Here is an 18,678-nt window from a genome sequence, read left to right as displayed (position 1 = left end):
CGGAAAAAGTTTAAACCGCAGAACGGAAGTGACGTCAGGAAATGACCAGCAAAGCGTTCCTCGGAGTGGCCAGGACTCGCGGCCCCTCTGTGACATCATATCCATGGCGGAAGTGATGTTTGAAGTCAGGCAGGGACGGGCGGAGGAGAAGTGAGTCACGTGGCCTATGCAAAGCGCCAGGGCAGGGCACGTGGGCTCGGGATGGAGCCGCCGGGGGAGCAGCAGCAGCAGCAGCAGCAGCTTCGCAGCGTGAGTGCGGGGGGGGGAGGGGCAGCGCGGGGCGGGGGGAGACGCCGGCCGGGGGCCCAGTGTCACCTGCCCCCCCCCGTGTCCCCGACCTGCTCTAACCCTGCTGTGCGGGGGCCCAGTGTCATCTGCCCCCAGGTGTCCCCGACCTGCTCTAACCCTGCTGTGCGGGGCCCAGTGTCACCTGCCCCCAGGTGTCCCCTGACCTGCTCTAACCCTGCTGTGCGGGGGCCAGTGTCACCTGCCCCCAGGTGTCCCCGACCTGCTCTAACCCTGCTGTGCGGGGGGGGCCCATTGTCACCTGCCCCCCCCAGGTGTCCCCGACCTGCTCTAACCCTGCTGTGCCGGGGGGGCCCAGTGTCATCTGCCCCCCCCAGGTGTCCCCGACCTGCTCTAACCCTCCTGTGCCGGGGGGGCCCAGTGTCACCTGCCCCCCCCCGTGTCCCCGACCTGCTCTAACCCTGCTGTGCGGGGGGGGCCCATTTGCACCTGCCCCCCCAGGTGTCCCCGACCTGCTCTAACCCTGCTGTGCGGGGGGGCCCAGTGTCACCTGCCCCCCCCGGTGTCCCCGACCTGCTCTAACCCTGCTGTGCGGGGGGGGCCCAGTGTCACCTGCCCCCCCCAGGTGTCCCCGACCTGCTCTAACCCTGCTGTGCGGGGGGGCCCCGTGTAACCCGCCCCCCCCAGGTGTCCCCGACCTGCTCTAACCCTGCTGTGCGGGGGGGGCCCAGTGTCACCTGTCCCCCCTCGTGTCCCCGACCTGCTCTAACCCTGCTGTGCGGGGGGGGCCCAGTGTCACCTGCCCCCCCCAGGTGTCCCCGACCTGCTCTAACCCTGCTGTGCGGGGGGGGCCCAGTGTCACCTGTCCCCCAGGTGTCCCGACCTGCTCTAACCCTGCTGTGCGGGGGCCCAGTGTCACCTGCACCCCAGGTGTCCCCGACCTGCTCTAACCCTGCTGTGCCGGGGGGGCCAGTGTCATCTCCCCCCCCAGGTGTCCCCGTCCTTTTCTAACCCTGCTGTGCGGGGGGGCCAGTGTCACCTGCCCCCCCAGGTGTCCCCGTCCCGCTCTAACCCCGCTGTGCCGGGGGGGGCCCAGTGTCATCTGCCCCCCCCAGGTGTCCCCGACCTGCTCTAACCCTGCTGTGCGGGGGGGCCCAGTGTCATCTGCTCCCCCCAGGTGTCCCCGACCTGCTCTAACCCTGCTGTGCCGGGGGGGGGCCAGTGTCACCTGCCCCCCCCAGGTGTCCCCGACCTGCTCTAACCCTGCTGTGCGGGGGGGGCCCAGTGTCACCTGCCCCCCCCAGGTGTCCCCGACCTGCTCTACCCCTGGTGTGCGGGGGGGCCTGTGTCACTGGCCCCCCCCCGGTGTCCCCGACCTGCTCTAACCCTGCTGTGCGGGGGGGGGCCAGTGTCATCTGCCCACCCCCAGGTGTCCCCGACCTGCTCTAACCCTGCTGTGCGGGGGGGCCCAGTGTCACCTGCCCCCAGGTGTCCCCCACCTGCTCAACCCCCGCTGTGCGGGGGGGCCCAGTGTCACCTGCCCCCCCCAGGTCTCCCCGCCCTTCTCTAACCCTGCGGTGCGGGGGGGCCCAGTGTCAACGGCCCCCCCCAGGTGTCCCCGACCTGCTCTAACCCTGCTGTGCGGGGGGGCCCAGTGTCACCTGCCCCCCCCAGGTGTCCCCGACCTGCTCTAACCCTGCTGTGCGGGGGGGCCCAGTGTCACCTGCCCCCCCCAGGTGTCCCTGACCTGCTCTAACCCTGCTGTGCGGGGGGGGCCCATTGTCACCTGCCCCCCCCAGGTGTCCCCGACCTGCTCTAACCCTGCTGTGCGGGGCCCAGTGTCATCTGCCCCCAGGTGTCCCGACCTGCTCTAACCCTGCTGTGCGGGGGGGGCCCAGTGTCACCTGCCCCCCCCAGGTGTCCCCGACCTGCTCTAACCCTGCTGTGCGGGGGGGCCCAGTGTCACCCGCCCCCCCCGTGTCCCCGACCTGCTCTAACCCTCCTGTGCCGGGGGGGCCCAGTGTCACCTGCCCCCCCCCGTGTCCCCGACCTGCTCTAACCCTGCTGTGCGGGGGGGGCCCATTGTCACCTGCCCCCCCCAGGTGTCCCCGACCTGCTCTAACCCTGCTGTGCCGGGGGGGCCCAGTGTCACCTGCCCCCAGGTGTCCCCGACCTGCTCTAACCCTGCTGTGCGGGGGCCCAGTGTCACCTGCCCCAGGTGTCCCCGACCTGCTCTAACCCTGCTGTGCGGGGGGGGCCCAGTGTCACCTGCCCCCCCCAGGTGTCCCCGACCTGCTCTAACCCTGCTGTGCGGGGGGGGCCCAGTGTCACCTGCCCCCCCCCCGTGTCCCCGACCTGCTCTAACCCTGCTGTGCGGGGGGGGCCCATTGTCACCTGCCCCCCCCAGGTGTCCCCGACCTGCTCTAACCCTGCTGGGCCGGGGGGCCAGTGGCACCTGCCGCCCCCCCCAGGTGTCCCCGACCTGCTCTAACCCTGCTGTGCGGGGGGGGGCCCAGTGTCACCTGCCCCCCCCCCGGTGTCCCCGACCTGCTCTAACCCTGCTGTGCGGGGGGGGCCCAGTGTCACCTGCCCCCCCCAGGTGTCCCCGACCTGCTCTAACCCTGCTGTGCGGGGGGGCCCAGTGTCACCTGCCCCCCCCAGGTGTCCCCGACCTGCTCTAACCCTGCTGTGCGGGGGGGGCCCAGTGTCATCTGCCCCCCCCAGGTGTCCCCGACCTGCTCTAACCCTGCTGTGCGGGGGGGGGGCCCAGTGTCATCTGCCCCCCCCCAGGTGTCCCCGACCTGCTCTAACCCTGCTGTGCGGGGGGGCCAGTGTCACCTGCCCCCCCCCGGTGTCCCCGACCTGCTCTAACCCTGCTGTGCAGGGGGGCCAGTGTCACCTGCCCCCCCCAGGTGTCCCCGACCTGCTCTAACCCTGCTGTGCAGGGGGGCCAGTGTCACCTGCCCCCCCCAGGTGTCCCCGATCTGCTCTAACCCTGCTGTGCCGGGGGGGCCCAGTGTCATCTGCCCCCCCCAGGTGTCCCCGACCTGCTCTAACCCTGCTGTGCCGGGGGCCCAGTGTCAACTGCCCCCAGGTGTCCCTGACCTGCTCTAACCCTGCTGTGCGGGGCCAGTTTCACCTGCCCCCCCTCAGGTGTCCCTGACCTGCTCTAACCCTGCTGTGCCGGGGGGGCCCAGTGTCATCTGCCCCCCCCAGGTGTCCCCGACCTGCTCTAACCCTGCTGTGCCGGGGGCCCAGTGTCAACTGCCCCCCCCAGGTGTCCCTGACCTGCTCTAACCCTGCTGTGCCGGGGCCCAGTGTCACCTGCCCCCAGGTGTCCCCGACCTGCTCTAACCCTGCTGTGCGGGGGCCCAGTGTCACCTGCCCCCAGGTGTCCCGACCTGCTCGACCCCTGGTGTTCCGGGGGGGCCCAGTGTCATCTGCCCCCCCCAGGTGTACCCGACCTGCTCTAACCCTGGTGTGCGGGGGGCCCTGTGTCAACTGCCCCCCCCCCAGGTGTCCCCGACCTGCTCTAACCCTGCTGTGCCGGGGGGGCCCAGTGTCACCTGCCCCCCCCAGGTGTCCCCGACCTGCTCTCCCCCGGCGGGGCAGGGGGCCCAGTGTCACCTGCCCCCCCCAGGTGTCCCCGATCTGCTCTAACCCTGCTGTGCCGGGGGGCCAGTGTCATCTGCCCCCAGGTGTCCCGACCTGCTCTAACCCTGCTGTGCGGGGCCCAGTGTCACCTGCCCCCAGGTGTCCCCGACCTGCTCTAACCCTGCTGTGCGGGGGGGGCCCAGTGTCATCTGCCCCCCCCAGGTGTCCCCGACCTGCTCTAACCCTGCTGTGCGGGGGGGCCAGTGTCACCTGCCCCCCCCAGGTGTCCCCGATCTGCTCTAACCCTGCTGTGCCGGGGGCCCAGTGTCAACTGCCCCCCCCCAGGTGTCCCCGACCTGCTCTAACCCTGCTGTGCCGGGGGGGCCCAGTGTCACCTGCCCCCCCCAGGTGTCCCCGACCTGCTCTAACCCTGCTGTGCCGGGGGGGGCCAGTGTCATCTGCCCCCCCCAGGTGTCCCCGACCTGCTCTAACCCTGCTGTGCCGGGGGGGCCCAGTGTCACCTGCCCCCCCCAGGTGTCCCCGACCTGCTCTAACCCTGCTGTGCCGGGGGGGCCAGTGTCACCTGCCCCCCCTCAGGTGTCCCCGACCTGCTCTAACCCTGCTGTGCCGGGGGGGCCCAGTGTCATCTGCCCCCCCCAGGTGTCCCCGACCTGCTCTAACCCTGCTGTGCGGGGGGGCCCAGTGTCACCTGCCCCCCCCAGGTGTCCCCGACCTGCTCTAACCCTGCTGTGCGGGGGGGCCAGTGTCACCTGCCCCCCACAGGTGTCCCCGACCTGCTCTAACCCTGCTGTGCAGGGGGGCCAGTGTCAACTGCCCCCAGGTGTCCCCGACCTGCTCTAACCCTGCTGTGCCGGGGCCAGTGTCATCTGCCCCCAGGTGTCCCCGACCTGCTCTAACCCTGCTGTGCGGGGCCCAGTGTCACCTGCCCCCAGGTGTCCCCGACCTGCTCTAACCCTGGTGTGCCGGGGGGGGGGCCAGTGTCACCTGCCCCCCCAGGTGTCCCCGACCTGCTCTAACCCTGCTGTGCAGGGGCCAGTGTCACCTGCCCCCAGGTGTCCCGACCTGCTCTAACCCTGCTGTGCAGGGGGGCCAGTGTCACCTGCCCCCCCCAGGTGGCCACGAACTGCTCTACCCCCGCTGGGCCGGGGGCCCAGTGTCAACTGCCCCCCCCCAGGTGTCCCCGACCTGCTCTAACCCTGCTGTGCCGGGGGGGCCAGTGTCACCTGCCCCCCCACAGGTGTCCCCGACCTGCTCTAACCCTGCTGTCCCGGGGGGGCCAGTGTCATCTGCCCCCCCCAGGTGTCCCCGACCTGCTCTAACCCTGCTGTGCCGGGGGGGGGCAGTGTCACCTGCCCCCCCCGGTGTCCCCGACCTGCTCTAACCCTGCTGTGCCGGGGGGCCAGTGTCACCTGCCCCCCCAGGTGTCCCCGACCTGCTCTAACCCTGCTGTGCGGGGGGGCCCAGTGTCATCTGCTCCCCCCAGGTGTCCCCGACCTGCTCTAACCCTGCTGTGCCGGGGGGGGGCCCAGTGTCACCTGCCCCCCCCAGGTGTCCCCGACCTGCTCTAACCCTGCTGTGCGGGGGGGCCCAGTGTCACCTGCCCCCCCCAGGTGTCCCCGACCTGCTCTAACCCGGCGGTGCCGGGGGGGCCCAGTGGCAACTGCCCCCCCCAGGTGTCCCCGACCTGCTCTAACCCTGCTGTGCGGGGGGGGCCAGTGTCATCTGCCCCCCCCAGGTGTCCCCGACCTGCTCTAACCCTGCTGTGCGGGGGGGGCCAGTGTCATCTCCCCCCCCAGGTGTCCCCGACCTGCTCTAACCCTGCTGTGCCGGGGGGGCCAGTGTCATCTGCCCCCCCCCAGGTGTCCCCGACCTGCTCTAACCCTGCTGTGCGGGGGGGCCCAGTTTCATCTGCCCCCCCCAAAGGTGTCCCCGACCTGCTCTAACCGTGCTGTGCCGGGGGGGGCCAGTGTCATCTGCCCCCCCCAGGTGTCCCCGACCTGCTCTAACCGTGCTGTGCCGGGGGCCAGTGTCACCTGCCCCCCCCAGGTGTCCCCGACCTGCTCTAACCGTGCTGTGCCGGGGGGGGCCAGTGTCATCTGCCCCCCCCCCAGGTGTCCCCGACCTGCTCTAACCCTGCTGTGCCGGGGGGGGCCAGTGTCATCTGCCCCCCCGAGGTGTCCGCGACCTGCTCTAACCGTGCTGTGCCGGGGGGGCCCAGTGTCATCTGCCCCCCCCAGGTGTCCCCGACCTGCTCTAACCCTGCTGTGCCGGGGGGGGCCAGTGTCATCTGCCCCCCCCCCAGGTGTCCCCGACCTGCTCTAACCCTGCTGTGCAGGGGGGCCAGTGTCATCTGCCCCCCCCAGGTGTCCCTGACCTGCTCTAACCCTGCTGTGCCGGGGGGGCCAGTGTCACCTGCCCCCCCCCAGGTGTCCCCGACCTGCTCTAACCCTGCTGTGCGGGGGGGCCCAGTGTCATCTGCCCCCCCCAGGTGTCCCCGACCTGCTCTAACCCTGCTGTGCCGGGGGGCCCAGTGTCATCTGCCCCCCCCCAGGTGTCCCCGACCTGCTCTAACCCTGCTGTGCGGGGGGGCCAGTGTCATCTGCCCCCCCCAGGTGTCCCCGACCTGCTCTAACCCTGCTGTGCGGGGGGGCCCAGTGTCATCTGCCCCCCCCCCCAGGTGTCCCCGACCTGCTCTTACCCTGCTGTGCGGGGGGGCCCAGTGTCATCTCCCCCCCCAGGTGTCCCCGACCTGCTCTAACCCTGCTGTGCGGGGGGGGCCCAGTGTCATCTCCCCCCCCAGGTGTCCCCGACCTGCTCTAACCCTGCTGTGCCGGGGGGGCCCAGTGTCACCTGCCCCCCCCCCCGGTGTCCCCGACCTGCTCTAACCCTGCTGTGCGGGGGGGCCCAGTGTCACCTGCCCCCCCCCAGGTGTCCCCGACCTGCTCTAACCCTGCTGTGCGGGGCCTCCGCAGCCTGCCTGGGCGACTTGCTGCAGCCCTTGCCCCCGGACCGCCAGCCGCGGTGTCTCCTGGTGCCCTGGGGCTTTTCGCACGAGTGTTCAGTAGCACCGGGCCCAGAGCCGACTCGCTCGATGACACGTCCCCATTTACAGTCGTATTCCGAGACCTCTCGCTTAGCCAGTGTTTAATGCCGCCGCGCAGCGGCTGCCTCAGAGAACAGCCTCCCTTAGCAAAGGAACCCGGGTGAGCCCAGCCCCCCCGGAGCGCGGGGGCCGGCTGAGCCGTAGCTGCGCCGCCGGAGCGGGGTCTGCGTTGTGGCAGCGGGGCTGGCTATCCAGCCAGGCGGTGGGGTACCAGTGCCGAGAGTCAGAGAGGGGTGAGGGATCTGTGCGGAGCTGGTGGGGGGTGGGAGTGTCACAGAGTCAGGGTCTAAACCCACCCCACCCCACCCCACCCCGCTCTCTTTCCAGCTGCGGGATTTCCTGCTGGTCTACAACAGGATGACCGAGCTCTGCTTCCTGCGCTGCATCTCCAACCTGAACTACCGGGCACTCACCAGGGAGGAGGTTAGCTCTGGATCCTGCTAGTCCCCCAGGCACAGGGCTGCGGGGGAGCTCATTCCCTCCAGGCCGAGGAGCTGTCTGTTCCTAGCTCTTTGTGACAGTGCTGCCTGTGGGAGCCAGCTGAGGTCACTCAATTAGGGTGAACTGCAGACAAAACGGAGCAGACAAACCCCAGAAACTGGTGGTTATTCCAGTACTTAGATTTACCAACCAGCACAAAATAGCCTCTGTGTTACCTCACTGGTTACTTAGAGTCCAAACCCCGCAGTTTCCTTAAAGTGCCCAGCCTCAGGCCTCCATCCAGACACACCTGTCAGATATGATGATGATTCCTGAGAATCTGATCTCATCATATAAAAGAAAAGGTTTTTCCAATCCGAAACGATAAGCCACACACCCAGGTCCAATTATGACTTAGATCTTACCCAAAATACACGTTACAGCCAATTCTTATCAACTAAGCTAAAATTTATTAAAAAAGAAAAGAGAGAGAGTGTTGGTTAAAAGATCAATATACAGACAGACTTGAATTCAATTCTTGAGGTTCAGATACATAGCAGAGAGGAGCTTGTAGTTGCCAAAAGTCCTTTTAGAAATAGTCCAGAGGTTACAGTCCAATGTCCATATTCAGGGTGACTCCAGTCAGTGACTGGGGATCTCAATCCTTATGGCTTAAGGTTTCCCCCTCTTGAAACCCAAAGCGGATCTGAGATGAAGCAGGATCGTGTCCCAGGTTCTTATACATTTCCAGCAGCCTTTCGGCCTGAGAAAACAATGGGCTTAACTCCTTCTCCCAAACATCCTGGCAATTAGCACAGAGTAATTTATCCATTAAACAGTTCAGTACAGGTGACCACAAACTTCAAAAAAGTTATTCTAGCACTAGAAAAGGTTCAGAAAAGAGCAACTAAAATGATTAGGTGTTTAGAGAGGGTCCCATATGAGGAAAGATTAAAGAGGCTAGGACTCTTCAGTTTGGAAAAGAGAAGACTAAGGGGGGACATGATAGAGGTCTATAAAATCATGAGTGATGTTGAGAAAGTGGATAAGGAAAAGTTATTTACTTATTCCCATAATACAAGAACTAGGGGTCACCAAATGAAATTAATAGGCAGCAGGTTTAAAACAAATAAAAGGAAGTTCTTCTTCACGCAGCGCACAGTCAACTTGTGGAACTCCTTACCTGAGGAGGTTGTGAAGGCTAGGACTATAACAGGGTTTAAAAGGGGACTGGATAAATTCATGGTGGCTAAGTCCATAAATGGCTATTAGCCAGGCTGGGTAACAATGGTGTCCCTAGCCTCTGTTCGTCAGAGGATGGAGATGGATGGCAGGAGAGAGATCACTTGATCATTGCCTGTTAGGTTCACTCCCTCAGGGGCACCTGGCATTGGCCACTGTCGGTAGACAGATACTGGGCTAGATGGACCTTTGGTCTGACCCGGTACGGCCGTTCTTATGTTCTTATGTTCAAAGAGACACATAGACAATAACACTATTTCACGCAAGTGTCTTCCTAAATGTTAATATTCCTCTTTTGATCTTTGATTCAAAGCCATAGCAATAGACAAGACTTGTTTGCTGACATCCCAAGACCTGAGCAAACATCTCCCCTTCTACCTCTCCCAATGCAGACTTGCATTTCCCAGCTCTGTTCATCTAGTATCTTCCTAACCAGTCCTTAAGGTTCACCCATGGCTGCAGGTCAGTCTGTGAGTTGATTAACTCTTTCTGGCCCTGTCACCTTTCAATGAGATGTTATATCACACTCATAACGTCACACTTTGCATCCCGTGTGTCAGAGCCGTGGGCTGCCCAGCTTCGTGGGCATGGGTATTGAGGATGGCAGGATGCCTTTGGGGCGGGGGCTGGGCAGTGGGAGCTGTGGGCTGGAATGGGAATCTGCTCCCCATGGAGCCGGGTCCCTTGTGACAGCCATGGTTTGTCCTTGCAGGAGGCCTGTCTAGATGGCTGTGCTGGGAAGCTCGTCCACTCCAACCACCGCCTGATGGGCGCCTACGTGCAGCTCATGCCCTCCATTGTGCAGCGCCGCATCTCAGACTACGAGGCTGCTGCAGCCCAGGTGGCCCCAGGCTCCAGTCCGAAGGAGGTCCCCGGTGCTGCCCCTGCGGCCCTGCCAGCAGCGACTGGCACGGAAACCCACCCTAACCAGCAGGTGGCTGCCAGTGCAGAGAGCACCCCAGACACCGTCAGCTAGTGCCCCACTGCTTCCCGGCGTTTCCTCGTCCCCCATGGCTGCACCCTGGACTTGGGCTGGGTGTGAAACAGCCTCACCCTGGGCTGGGCCTCCTCCCAGCGCTGGATCCAGCCCAGATGGGCACTCGGGACTGGGCCGATTAGTGCCGGCATCACTACCCTAGATGCAACTGCCAGCTGCAGCCCGGGCCTCCGGGCAGCGCCACCACGCGAGTTCCAGCAGCGTTTGGGCCAGGCCAGCCTGCCTATCGGGCTCTGAGCAGCTGCTTGGGTCCGTTGCGACCAGGCTGTCTGGAGCAGCCTGGGGGGTGCCCTGCTGAGGGCTTGTTAGTCACCGCTGCTGCTCTGTGCTAGGCTCTCGTGCCCCAGGGCAGGGTTTTCTCTCTGTCCTGGAAGGCTATTTCCTATTAGCAGTAAATCAGTGTCCTCTTGATTCCCGGGGTGCGTGGGATGCTTTAGGCAGGCCCCAGCCCGCTCACACAGCTGCTGGGAGGGCCTTCCCAGGGTGTCACTTCTTCCCGCCCTGAAGCTGTGTGTGTGTTGGGGGGCTCTGGTGCTGCTTCTGTGCCTCGCTCTCATGATTCTCCATGGACACCCCCCCCCCGGTGGAGGGGGCAGCCCCACACCCTGATCGTGCCCCTTAGCCACTCAGTCTTTGTTGCTCCATTTCGACACTGAGTCACTAGGGTGAGCCCTGCCCCTAGGGACTGGGAGACGAGGGGGTCACTGTAAGGAGAGGGGCTCTGCCCCTGGCTCCTATACGCCAGGTGAATGGAGCTTGTGTGGCCCCACAGGAGTGAGGGGAGTGTCTTGCAGCCTTGTGGGGAAGGCTCCTGTCTGTCTCCATCCGCCATCCCTGCTCCAGTCCCATGTGCCAGTGCACGACGATCCGAGGTGGAGCATGGGGCTGTTGCACTTGGCATGCGTTGACAGGCTCTGCCCTGCTTTTAAACTAGTGTGCCAGGCCCCGCTCCACCCCGGGCAGCCACAGCACCCCTGGACTGGGCCCAGCGCGTCCCCTGAGGTAGACTCCTGCTCAGAGACCCCGCGCGGCCTCAGGAGCACAGCAAAGGACAAGCCGGCTGGGTCAGAACAAGGGGGTGGTGTTAGGAAAGGTGGGCGCCATGGCCTGAAGCACCCTGCTCTGCTGAGATCCAGCTTCTCTCGCGCTGGACGGCTGCAGCAGCTGTCCCTGGGAGGAAAGCCTCTCCCGCTCCAGGGGCAGCCGTGCCAAGTGGAGTGCACGGAGCTGTACATGGGTAATAAAGAGATTAACATGAAGCTCCCACATTTGTTCCAAGCTGCCCACACAGCCCTCAGCTCTCATTCAGCCAGCACACGCATCCCCCTGCCAGCTGCTCCAGCCTGAGAAACAGCTGGCCTGGGTCTGGGCCTACTGGGGCAGGGGACTGGTTCACAGGCAGATCCCAGCCGTGTCCCAGGCCCCTCTGAGGACCCCGAGCCCGGCAGTGAAACCTCCTGGAGCTCTGGCTCCAGACAGACCTTCCTGGGGGAACCAAACCCCTGACCCCCAGGGCTCTGGCCTTCCCCAGCCCCTGGTGAACAGTTTCAAGACAGGGATCCGTGTCCCACTGCCAGTGGGCTTCCCTCTCTCTGGGTTTCCTGCTGGGTGCACTCCCCTGTCTCACCGGGCACTGCGCTGGACCCGCTACCCCTGCCCCCTCTGGGCACCACGCTGGGCCTGATCCCCCCCCTACTTCCCCAGGTGCTGCGCTGGGCCTGCTCCTCCCACTGCCCCCCGGGCACCGTGCTGGGTCTGCTCCTGCTACACACACCCCTGGCTCTGCGCTGGGTTGGCTCCCCCTGCTCCCCCAGGCACTGTGCTGAGTCTGACCCCATGGCACCATGCTGGGCCTTTTCCCCCCCATCCCTCCCTGTGCTGCCTGCTGGGCCTGCTCCCCCTGCGCCATGGGCTGGGTCTGTCCCATCTCGGCACTGTGCTATGGCTTCTCCCGGCAACAAAGTGGGGATTTTCTGGTGTCACAGAGTCCCCGGGCGCTGCTCTGGACCTGCTCCCCACCAAGCCAGGCAGGACTCTGGGAGCCTCCTCTCCCTCGGAGCAGCCTGTCCCCAGGGCAAGAAGCTCCCACGGCTTCACCTCCTGGGTCTCTCCTTGGAGCATTCAGCATCCTCTGCCCCTCCGTGCGCTTCCCACAGCGAGTCCCCCCACCGGGGTCCTGGGGGGGCCACAGGGTCCTGCACCCCCACTTCACGGTCAGACGTGACTCTCAGCCAGCCAGTAACACAGAAGGTTTACTAGTCAACAGGAACACGGCGTAGGGCAGAGCTTGTTAGCACAGAAATCAGTGACTTTCAGCCAAGTCCATCTTGGCGGGAGGGGAGCCCAGAGCCAGGGCTCTGGTCCTCCCCCTGTGCCCTAAGCCAGCGGAGACTGACTCCCTTCCAGCTGCCTGGCCCCTGCCCGGCCAGTTGCTCCTCCTGGCTTCTGGGCCAAGAGTCACCTGGTCACACCCCCTTCCTGGGTCTCAGGTTACGAAGGGGCGGCCATAGCATCCATGCAGGCAGCTGGAGCAGCCCCTGCAACTCACACACCCTTATTCCCACCACCTAGACATTGGTGCAGCACACAGGGAAACTGAGGCACACACAGCATTCATGCAAAACAGTAAGACTCCCATAGGCTTATATACATCATAACAAGGGTAAATCCTTGCTTTGTCACATCTGGACTATTTATTAATCTTCCATGTGCCTCAGTTTCCATCTGTATTTGGCATTACTGCCCTGGAGGAAAAGGGGGTTGTCTGCTCTGGGGGGGGGCAGCGTGGGACAGGAGGTGTGGGTGTCACCTTGTTAATGAAGTGGCTGGAAGGTGCTGACAGTGACCCACGTCAATGCAGCATCCCAAGAGCAGAAAATTCTCGGTTAGCAAATTATGTGCTGGGCAGAGCTCCACTGGGAAGCAGGAGGCTGGAGCCCAGAGCACTCAGACCCTGTGGCCTTCCCTGGAGGAAGAGTGGGAGTCTTTGGGGGTCCAGAACATTGAAGGGTTCCTCCGAAGGCCTGCTTAAAAGCTGGGGTGTAGCCCCAATGCTGTGGATCTGTGACACTTCACGCACTCCCCCAGCCACCACCCTTGGTTTGATGCCCTGGGTCTCCCACCCCCATCCCGCGCACACTTCTGACATTCTGCTGGGTCTGCCTCCCCTCTCCCCCATGGGCCCTGGGCTGCATGTGCTCCCCCTGCGCCATCCCCTGGCACTGGGCTGGGTCTGCTCCCCCACTGTGGGAAGTGCTAGAGGGGATGGGAGAGAGAATACTGATGGGGGGTGTGACGGTGCTGCCTGTGGTGGTTATTCCAGTACTTAGATTTACCAACCAACACAGAACAGCTTCTATAGCACCTCACTGGTTACTCGGTGTCACGGACTCACAGATCGTGCCCACTTGTGGCCCCGTGTGGTCCGTGGGGGGTGCCCCTTCCAGTGCGACAGCCCTTCTTGGGAGTCCACTCTCGGGGTCAGGCCCCTCCACCTCCCATAGCTGCTCCTCTCTGAGCCGTAGCACGTCTGTGTCTTACCGTGGGCCCCCTCAGGGAGTCCACGCGCTCTGGACCCCCCAGGCCTCCTCACCCCCAAAGGGGTTGATGCCCCCTGTTCTGTAGCCCGGAGCGACTCTCAGCCAGTGTAACACAGGAGGGTTTATTGAGAGTTGAACCCAGCACAGGAAACTCTCTGAACCCAGCCTGGCCTCTCTCAGCACAGCACATCCCAGTCCCCCTGCATCCAGGTGGGCTCTCCCTGCTCCCCCTCTCCAGCCCAAAGACCCCCTGCTTCCCCGCTGGACCTCCGATATCCCCAGCCCCAACCCCGCCTCTGTCCATAGTCTTCTCTCCAGGGAAACAGCGTCATAAACAGGAAGGCCTGGGTCTCCTTGGGTCTCCTCTCCCCTCTTGTCCTCTCGCCCCCTCTGGCTGGAACCAGCTGGTCAAGTCACCGGGGTCCTCTCCCCGCAGCCCATTGTCCTTCCACTGGCCAGAACCGGCTGTGATTCCTGAGCTGCGTCTCCAGGGCACCAGGTCACCAGTCGCTGGGGTCTCCATCCTCCAGGCCATTGGCCGGGGTCCCAAGTTCCCTCTCCGGACCTGTGTCCCAGCAAACTCCCTCTCCCCTCACCTCGTTAAACCAGTAACACCCGGGGACACTGAGTCCCCTCCCCTCTGCATGCAACCCCCTGGGAAACACAGAAAAACCAAGAAAACCCCCCACTTCGTCACATTCAGAAGTCCAAACCCCGCAGTTCCCTTAAAGTGCCCAGCCTCAGGCCTCTGTCCAGACACACACATCAGGTATGATGATGATTCCTGAAAATCTTCTCTCATCATATAAAAGAAAAGGTTCTTCCAGTCCCAAAGGATCAGCCACATGCCCAGGTCCAATTATAACTTAGATCTTACCCAAAATACACGCTACAGCCAATTCTTGTTAACTAAGCTAAAATTTATTGAAAAAGAAAAAGAGAGAGTTGGTTAAAAGATCAATATACGGACAGACTTGAATTCAATTCTTGAGGTTCAGATACATGGCAGAGAAGAGCTTGTAGTTGCCAAAAGCCCTTTTAGAAATAGTCCAGAGGTTATAGTCCAATGTCCATATTCAGGGTGACTCCAGTCAGTGACTGGGGATCTCAATCCTTATGGCTTAAGGTTTCCCCCTCTTGAAACCCAAAGCGGATCTGAGATGAAGCAGGATCGTGTCCCAGGTTCTTATACATTTCCAGCAGCCTTTTGGCCTGAGAAAACAATAGGCTTAACTCCTTCTTCCAAACATCCTGGCAATTAGCACAGGGTAATTTATCCATTAAACAGTTCAGATACAGGTGACCACAACCTTAAAAGAGACACATAGACAATAATACTATTTCATGCAAGTGTCTTTCTAAATGTTAATATTCCTTTTTTGATCTTTGAATCAAAGCCATAGCGATAGACAAGACTTGTTTGCTTACATCCCAAGACCTGAGCAAACATTTCCCCTTCTACCTCTAACAATGCAGGCTGCATTTCAAAGCTCTGTTCATTTACAAATCTTTCTAGCCAGTTTCTAAAGTCTGGCTGTCATGGAGTGTGGGGGAGTCAGGGCCCTGCACCCCCCACTGCCTGCGATTCTCCGTGACTCTCAGCCAGCCAGGAGAACAGAAGTTTTATTATATGACAGGAACACGGTCCCAAGACAGAGCTTGTAGGTACAACCAGGAGCCCTCAGTCAGGTCCCTCTGCGGGGCAAGTAGCTTATTGGGGTTTCCTGCCTCTTCCCAGCCAGCCCAAAACCGACACCAAAAACCTCTCCAGCCGGCTCTCTTCCTTTGTCTCCCCACCCCTCTTCCTGGCTCAGGTTACAGGCTTAGGTATTGTCCCTCACTAAAGTCATCCCCTGCTCTCCCTTCCCCCATGCAGACAGTCCCTACCTTGTCTCAGGCCATGGGTCAGGTCAGTCTGAGAGTTAATTAACTCGTTCTGGCTCTCATTCTTCAATGAGATATTAGATCAGACTCATAATGTCACAGGGGGACAGTCAGGGGACTTCTATTACTGCTCCTCTGTCCTGAGCACCCCAACTGGCACCCGGGGACACTGAGTCCCACCCCCTCTGCATGCAAACCATTGGAAAAACAAGGAAAACACAAGAAAATCCCCCACTTCATCATAAGAACATAAGAACATAAGAAAGGCCGTACCGGGTCAGACCAAAGGTCCATCCAGCCCAGTATCTGTCTACCGACAGTGGCCAATGCCAGGTGCCCCTGAGGGAGTGAATCTAACAGGCAATGATCAAGTGATCTCTCTCCTGCCATCCATCTCCATCCTCTGACGAACAGAGGCTAGGGACACCATTCTTACCCATCCTGGCTAATAGCCATTTATGGACTTAGCCACCATGAATTTATCCAGTCCCCTTTTAAACATTGTTATAGTCCTAGCCCTCACAACCTCCTCAGGTAAGGAGTTCCACAAGTTGACTGTGCGCTGCGTGAAGAAGAACTTCCTTTTATTTGTTTTAAACCTGCTGCCTATTAATTTCATTTGGTGACCCCTAGTTCTTGTATTATGGGAATAAGTAAATAACTTTTCCTTATCCACTTTCTCAACATCACTCATGATTTTATATACCTCTATCATGTCCCCCCTTAGTCTTCTCTTTTCCAAACTGAAGAGTCCTAGCCTCTTTAATCTTTCCTCATATGGGACCTTCTCTAAACCCCTAATCATTTTAGTTGCTCTTTTCTGAACCTTTTCTAGTGCTAGAATATCTTTTTTGAGGTGAGGAGACCACATCTGTACACAGTATTCAAGATGTGGGCGTACCATGGATTTATATAAGGGCAATAATATATTCTCAGTCTTATTCTCTATCCCCTTTTTAATGATTCCTAACATCACACCCACCACCTCGGTACTTGAGGCTCAGGTGATCTTCAGTGGGATTCTACCTGTCCCTAGGGAAGGGCGACAAAGGGGTGACAGGATGGTGATGATAAATAGTTGGCTCAGTGAGTGGTGCTATAAGGAGGGCTTTGGGATGTATGGGCACTGGGAGGCTTTCGGGGACAGAGAACTGTTCTCATGGGATGGGCTCCACCTGAGTAGGGAAGGAAATAGACTTCTAGGAGGGAGGCTGGCTCAACTGATCAAAAGAGCTTTAAACTAGGAATTGAGGGGAGACGGTTGGGAGATGTCCAGTCACTCTCCACGCCAAATTTAAACATTGAGAGGGAGGACAACAGGATAAGAATGGATATAGCCAGAGGGAGGGGTTTGGAGGTAATGGAGAGGGGGGGATGGATACTAGACCAATAGGTCATACTGGTGGTACTGAGTCCCTACCAAATTGGGTAACAAAGGTGAGAGAAGCCAAACAGCAAAAATTAGGATGTTTGTTCACCAATGCGAGAAGCCTAGGTAACAAAATGGAGGAATTGGAGCTCCTGGTCCGAGAATTGAAACCGGATATCGTAGGAATAACCGAAACATGGTGGAACGGTAGTCACGACTGGAGTACAGGTATGGAAGGGTATGTGCTGTTTAGGAAAGACCGAAACAAAGGTAAAGGTGGGGGAGAAGCATTGTATGTCAATAATGAGGTGAACTGTAATGAAATAACTAGTAATGGAATGGATAATACAGAGTCTGTTTGGGCAATGGTCACATTAGGGAAGAAAACTACTAGAGCCTCCCCTGGGATAGTGATTGGGGTGTGCTATAGACCGCCGGGATCTAGCCTGGATATGGATAGAGAACTCTTTAATGTTTTTAAGGAGGTAATTACTAATAGGAACTGTATGATAATGGGAAACTTTAACTTCCCGGATATAGATTGGGGAACAAATGCTAGTAATAATAATAGGGCTCAGCTTTTCCTAGACGTGATAGCTGATGAATTCCTTCATCAAGTAGTAGCTGAACCGACGAGGGGGGATGCCATTTTAGATTTGGTTTTGGTGAGTAGTGAGGACCTTGTTGAAGAAATGGTTGTAGGGGACAACCTTGGCTCGAGTGATCATGAGCTAATTCGGTTCAAAATAAACGGAAGGATAAACACAATTGCATCTGAGACTAAGGTTTACGATTTCAAAAGGGCTAACTTTACAAAATTAAGGCGACTAGTTAGGGAAGTGGCTTGGACTAACATATTTAGGGATCTAAAGGCGGAAGACGCCTGGGATTATTTCAGGTTGAAGTTGCAGGAGCTGTCAGAGGCCTGTATCCCGAGAAAGGGAAAATGGTTCGTAGGTAGCAGTTTTAGACCGAGCTGGATGAGCAAGCGTCTCAGAGGGGTGATTAAGAAAAACAGAAAGCGTACAGGGAGTGGAAGATGGGAGGGATCAGCAAAGAAACCTACCTTATGAAGGTCAGGGGGTGTAGGGATGCAGTGAGAAAAGCCAAAAGCCGGGTAGAGATGGACCTTGCGAAGGGAATTAATACCAATAGTAAAAGGTTTTTTAGCCATATAAATAGGAAGAAAACTAAGAAAGAAGAAGTGGGACCGCTTAAAACTGTAAACGGAGTGGAGATCAAGGATAAGCTAGGCATGGCACAATATCTAAATGAATATTTTGCCTCGGTCTTTAATAAGGATAATGAAGGGCTTAGGAATAGTGGCAGAGTGACTGATGGGAATGAAGGTACGGGGTTGGAAATTACAGTATCCGAGGTAGAAGCCAAACTTGAACAGCTTAACGGTAGTAAATCCGGCGGCCCGGATAATCTTCATCCTAGAATATTAAAGGAATTGGCGAGTGAAATTGCAAGCCCGTTAGCGATAATTTTTAATGAATCTCTGAACTCGGGGGTTGTACCGTTTGACTGGAGATTAGCTAATATAGTTCCTATTTTCAAGAAGGGGAAAAAAAGTGACCTGGGTAACTACAGGCCTGTTAGTTTAACATCTGTAGTATGCAAAGTCATGGAAAAAATATTAAAGGAGAGAGTAGTTACGGACCTTGAGGTCAATGGCAATTGGGACAAATTACAACATGGTTTTACGAAAGGTAGATCGTGCCAAACCAACCTGATCTCCTTCTTTGAGAAAGTAACAGACTTTTTAGACAAGGGAAATGCGGTGGATCTAATATATCTTGATTTCAGTAAGGCATTTGATACGGTACCGCATGAAGAATTACTGGTTAAATTGGAAAATATGGGGATTGAAATGAAAATCCAGAGGTGGATAAGGAACTGGTTAAAGGGGAGACTGCAGCAGGTCGTATTGAAAGGTATTGAAATCTCCCTCAGGTTGGAGGGAGATTACCAGTGGAGTTCCTCAAGGTTCAGTTTTGGGTCCGATCTTATTCAATCTATTTATCACTGACCTCGGAACCAAAAGTAGGAGTGGGCTGATAAAGTTTGCGGAAGACACGAAGTTGGGAGGTATTGCCAATTCGGAGAAGGATCGGGATATCCTCCAGGGAGATTTGGATGACCTTGTAAACTGGAGTATTACTAATAGGATGAAATTCAATAGTGAGAAGTGTAAGGTTATGCATTTAGGGATGACTAACAGGAATTTTAGTTATAAGCTGGGGACGCACCAGTTGGA

At 59.2% G+C, this 18,678-nt stretch overlaps 1 protein-coding gene across 1 annotated transcript; it reads left to right on the top strand.

Annotated features, from left to right (window-relative positions):
- The first annotated feature begins 18 nt into the window (after positions 1–18).
- TIMM10B (translocase of inner mitochondrial membrane 10B) lies at positions 19–11,469 on the top strand. The gene is made up of 3 exons (XM_039500361.1): positions 19–249; positions 7,292–7,387; positions 9,339–11,469. The coding sequence occupies exons 1-3, from the start codon at positions 202–204 to the stop codon at positions 9,600–9,602; spliced, it is 408 nt and encodes a 135-aa protein (XP_039356295.1). The 5' UTR covers positions 19–201; the 3' UTR covers positions 9,603–11,469.
- Positions 11,470–18,678: the final 7,209 nt, after the last annotated feature.

Source organism: Mauremys reevesii, linkage group 1, assembly GCF_016161935.1.
Source record: "Mauremys reevesii isolate NIE-2019 linkage group 1, ASM1616193v1, whole genome shotgun sequence".
In the NCBI taxonomy this organism is placed as follows: domain Eukaryota; kingdom Metazoa; phylum Chordata; order Testudines; family Geoemydidae; genus Mauremys; species Mauremys reevesii.
The sequence above is the reverse complement of the archived record's forward strand: the minus strand, read 5'-3'. Positions and strand labels throughout refer to the sequence as shown.

What these genes read in the sequence shown, in the direction of transcription:
- TIMM10B (XM_039500361.1), top strand. Translation starts at nt 202, where the DNA reads ATGGAGCCGCCGGGGGAGCAGCAGCAGCAGCAGCAGCAGCTTCGCAGC. An exon ending in AGCAGCAGCAGCTTCGCAGC is followed by an intron (nt 250 to 7,291) that starts GTGAGTGCGGGG and finishes CTCTCTTTCCAG; the next exon opens with CTGCGGGATTTCCTGCTGGT. An exon ending in GGGCACTCACCAGGGAGGAG is followed by an intron (nt 7,388 to 9,338) that starts GTTAGCTCTGGA and finishes TTGTCCTTGCAG; the next exon opens with GAGGCCTGTCTAGATGGCTG.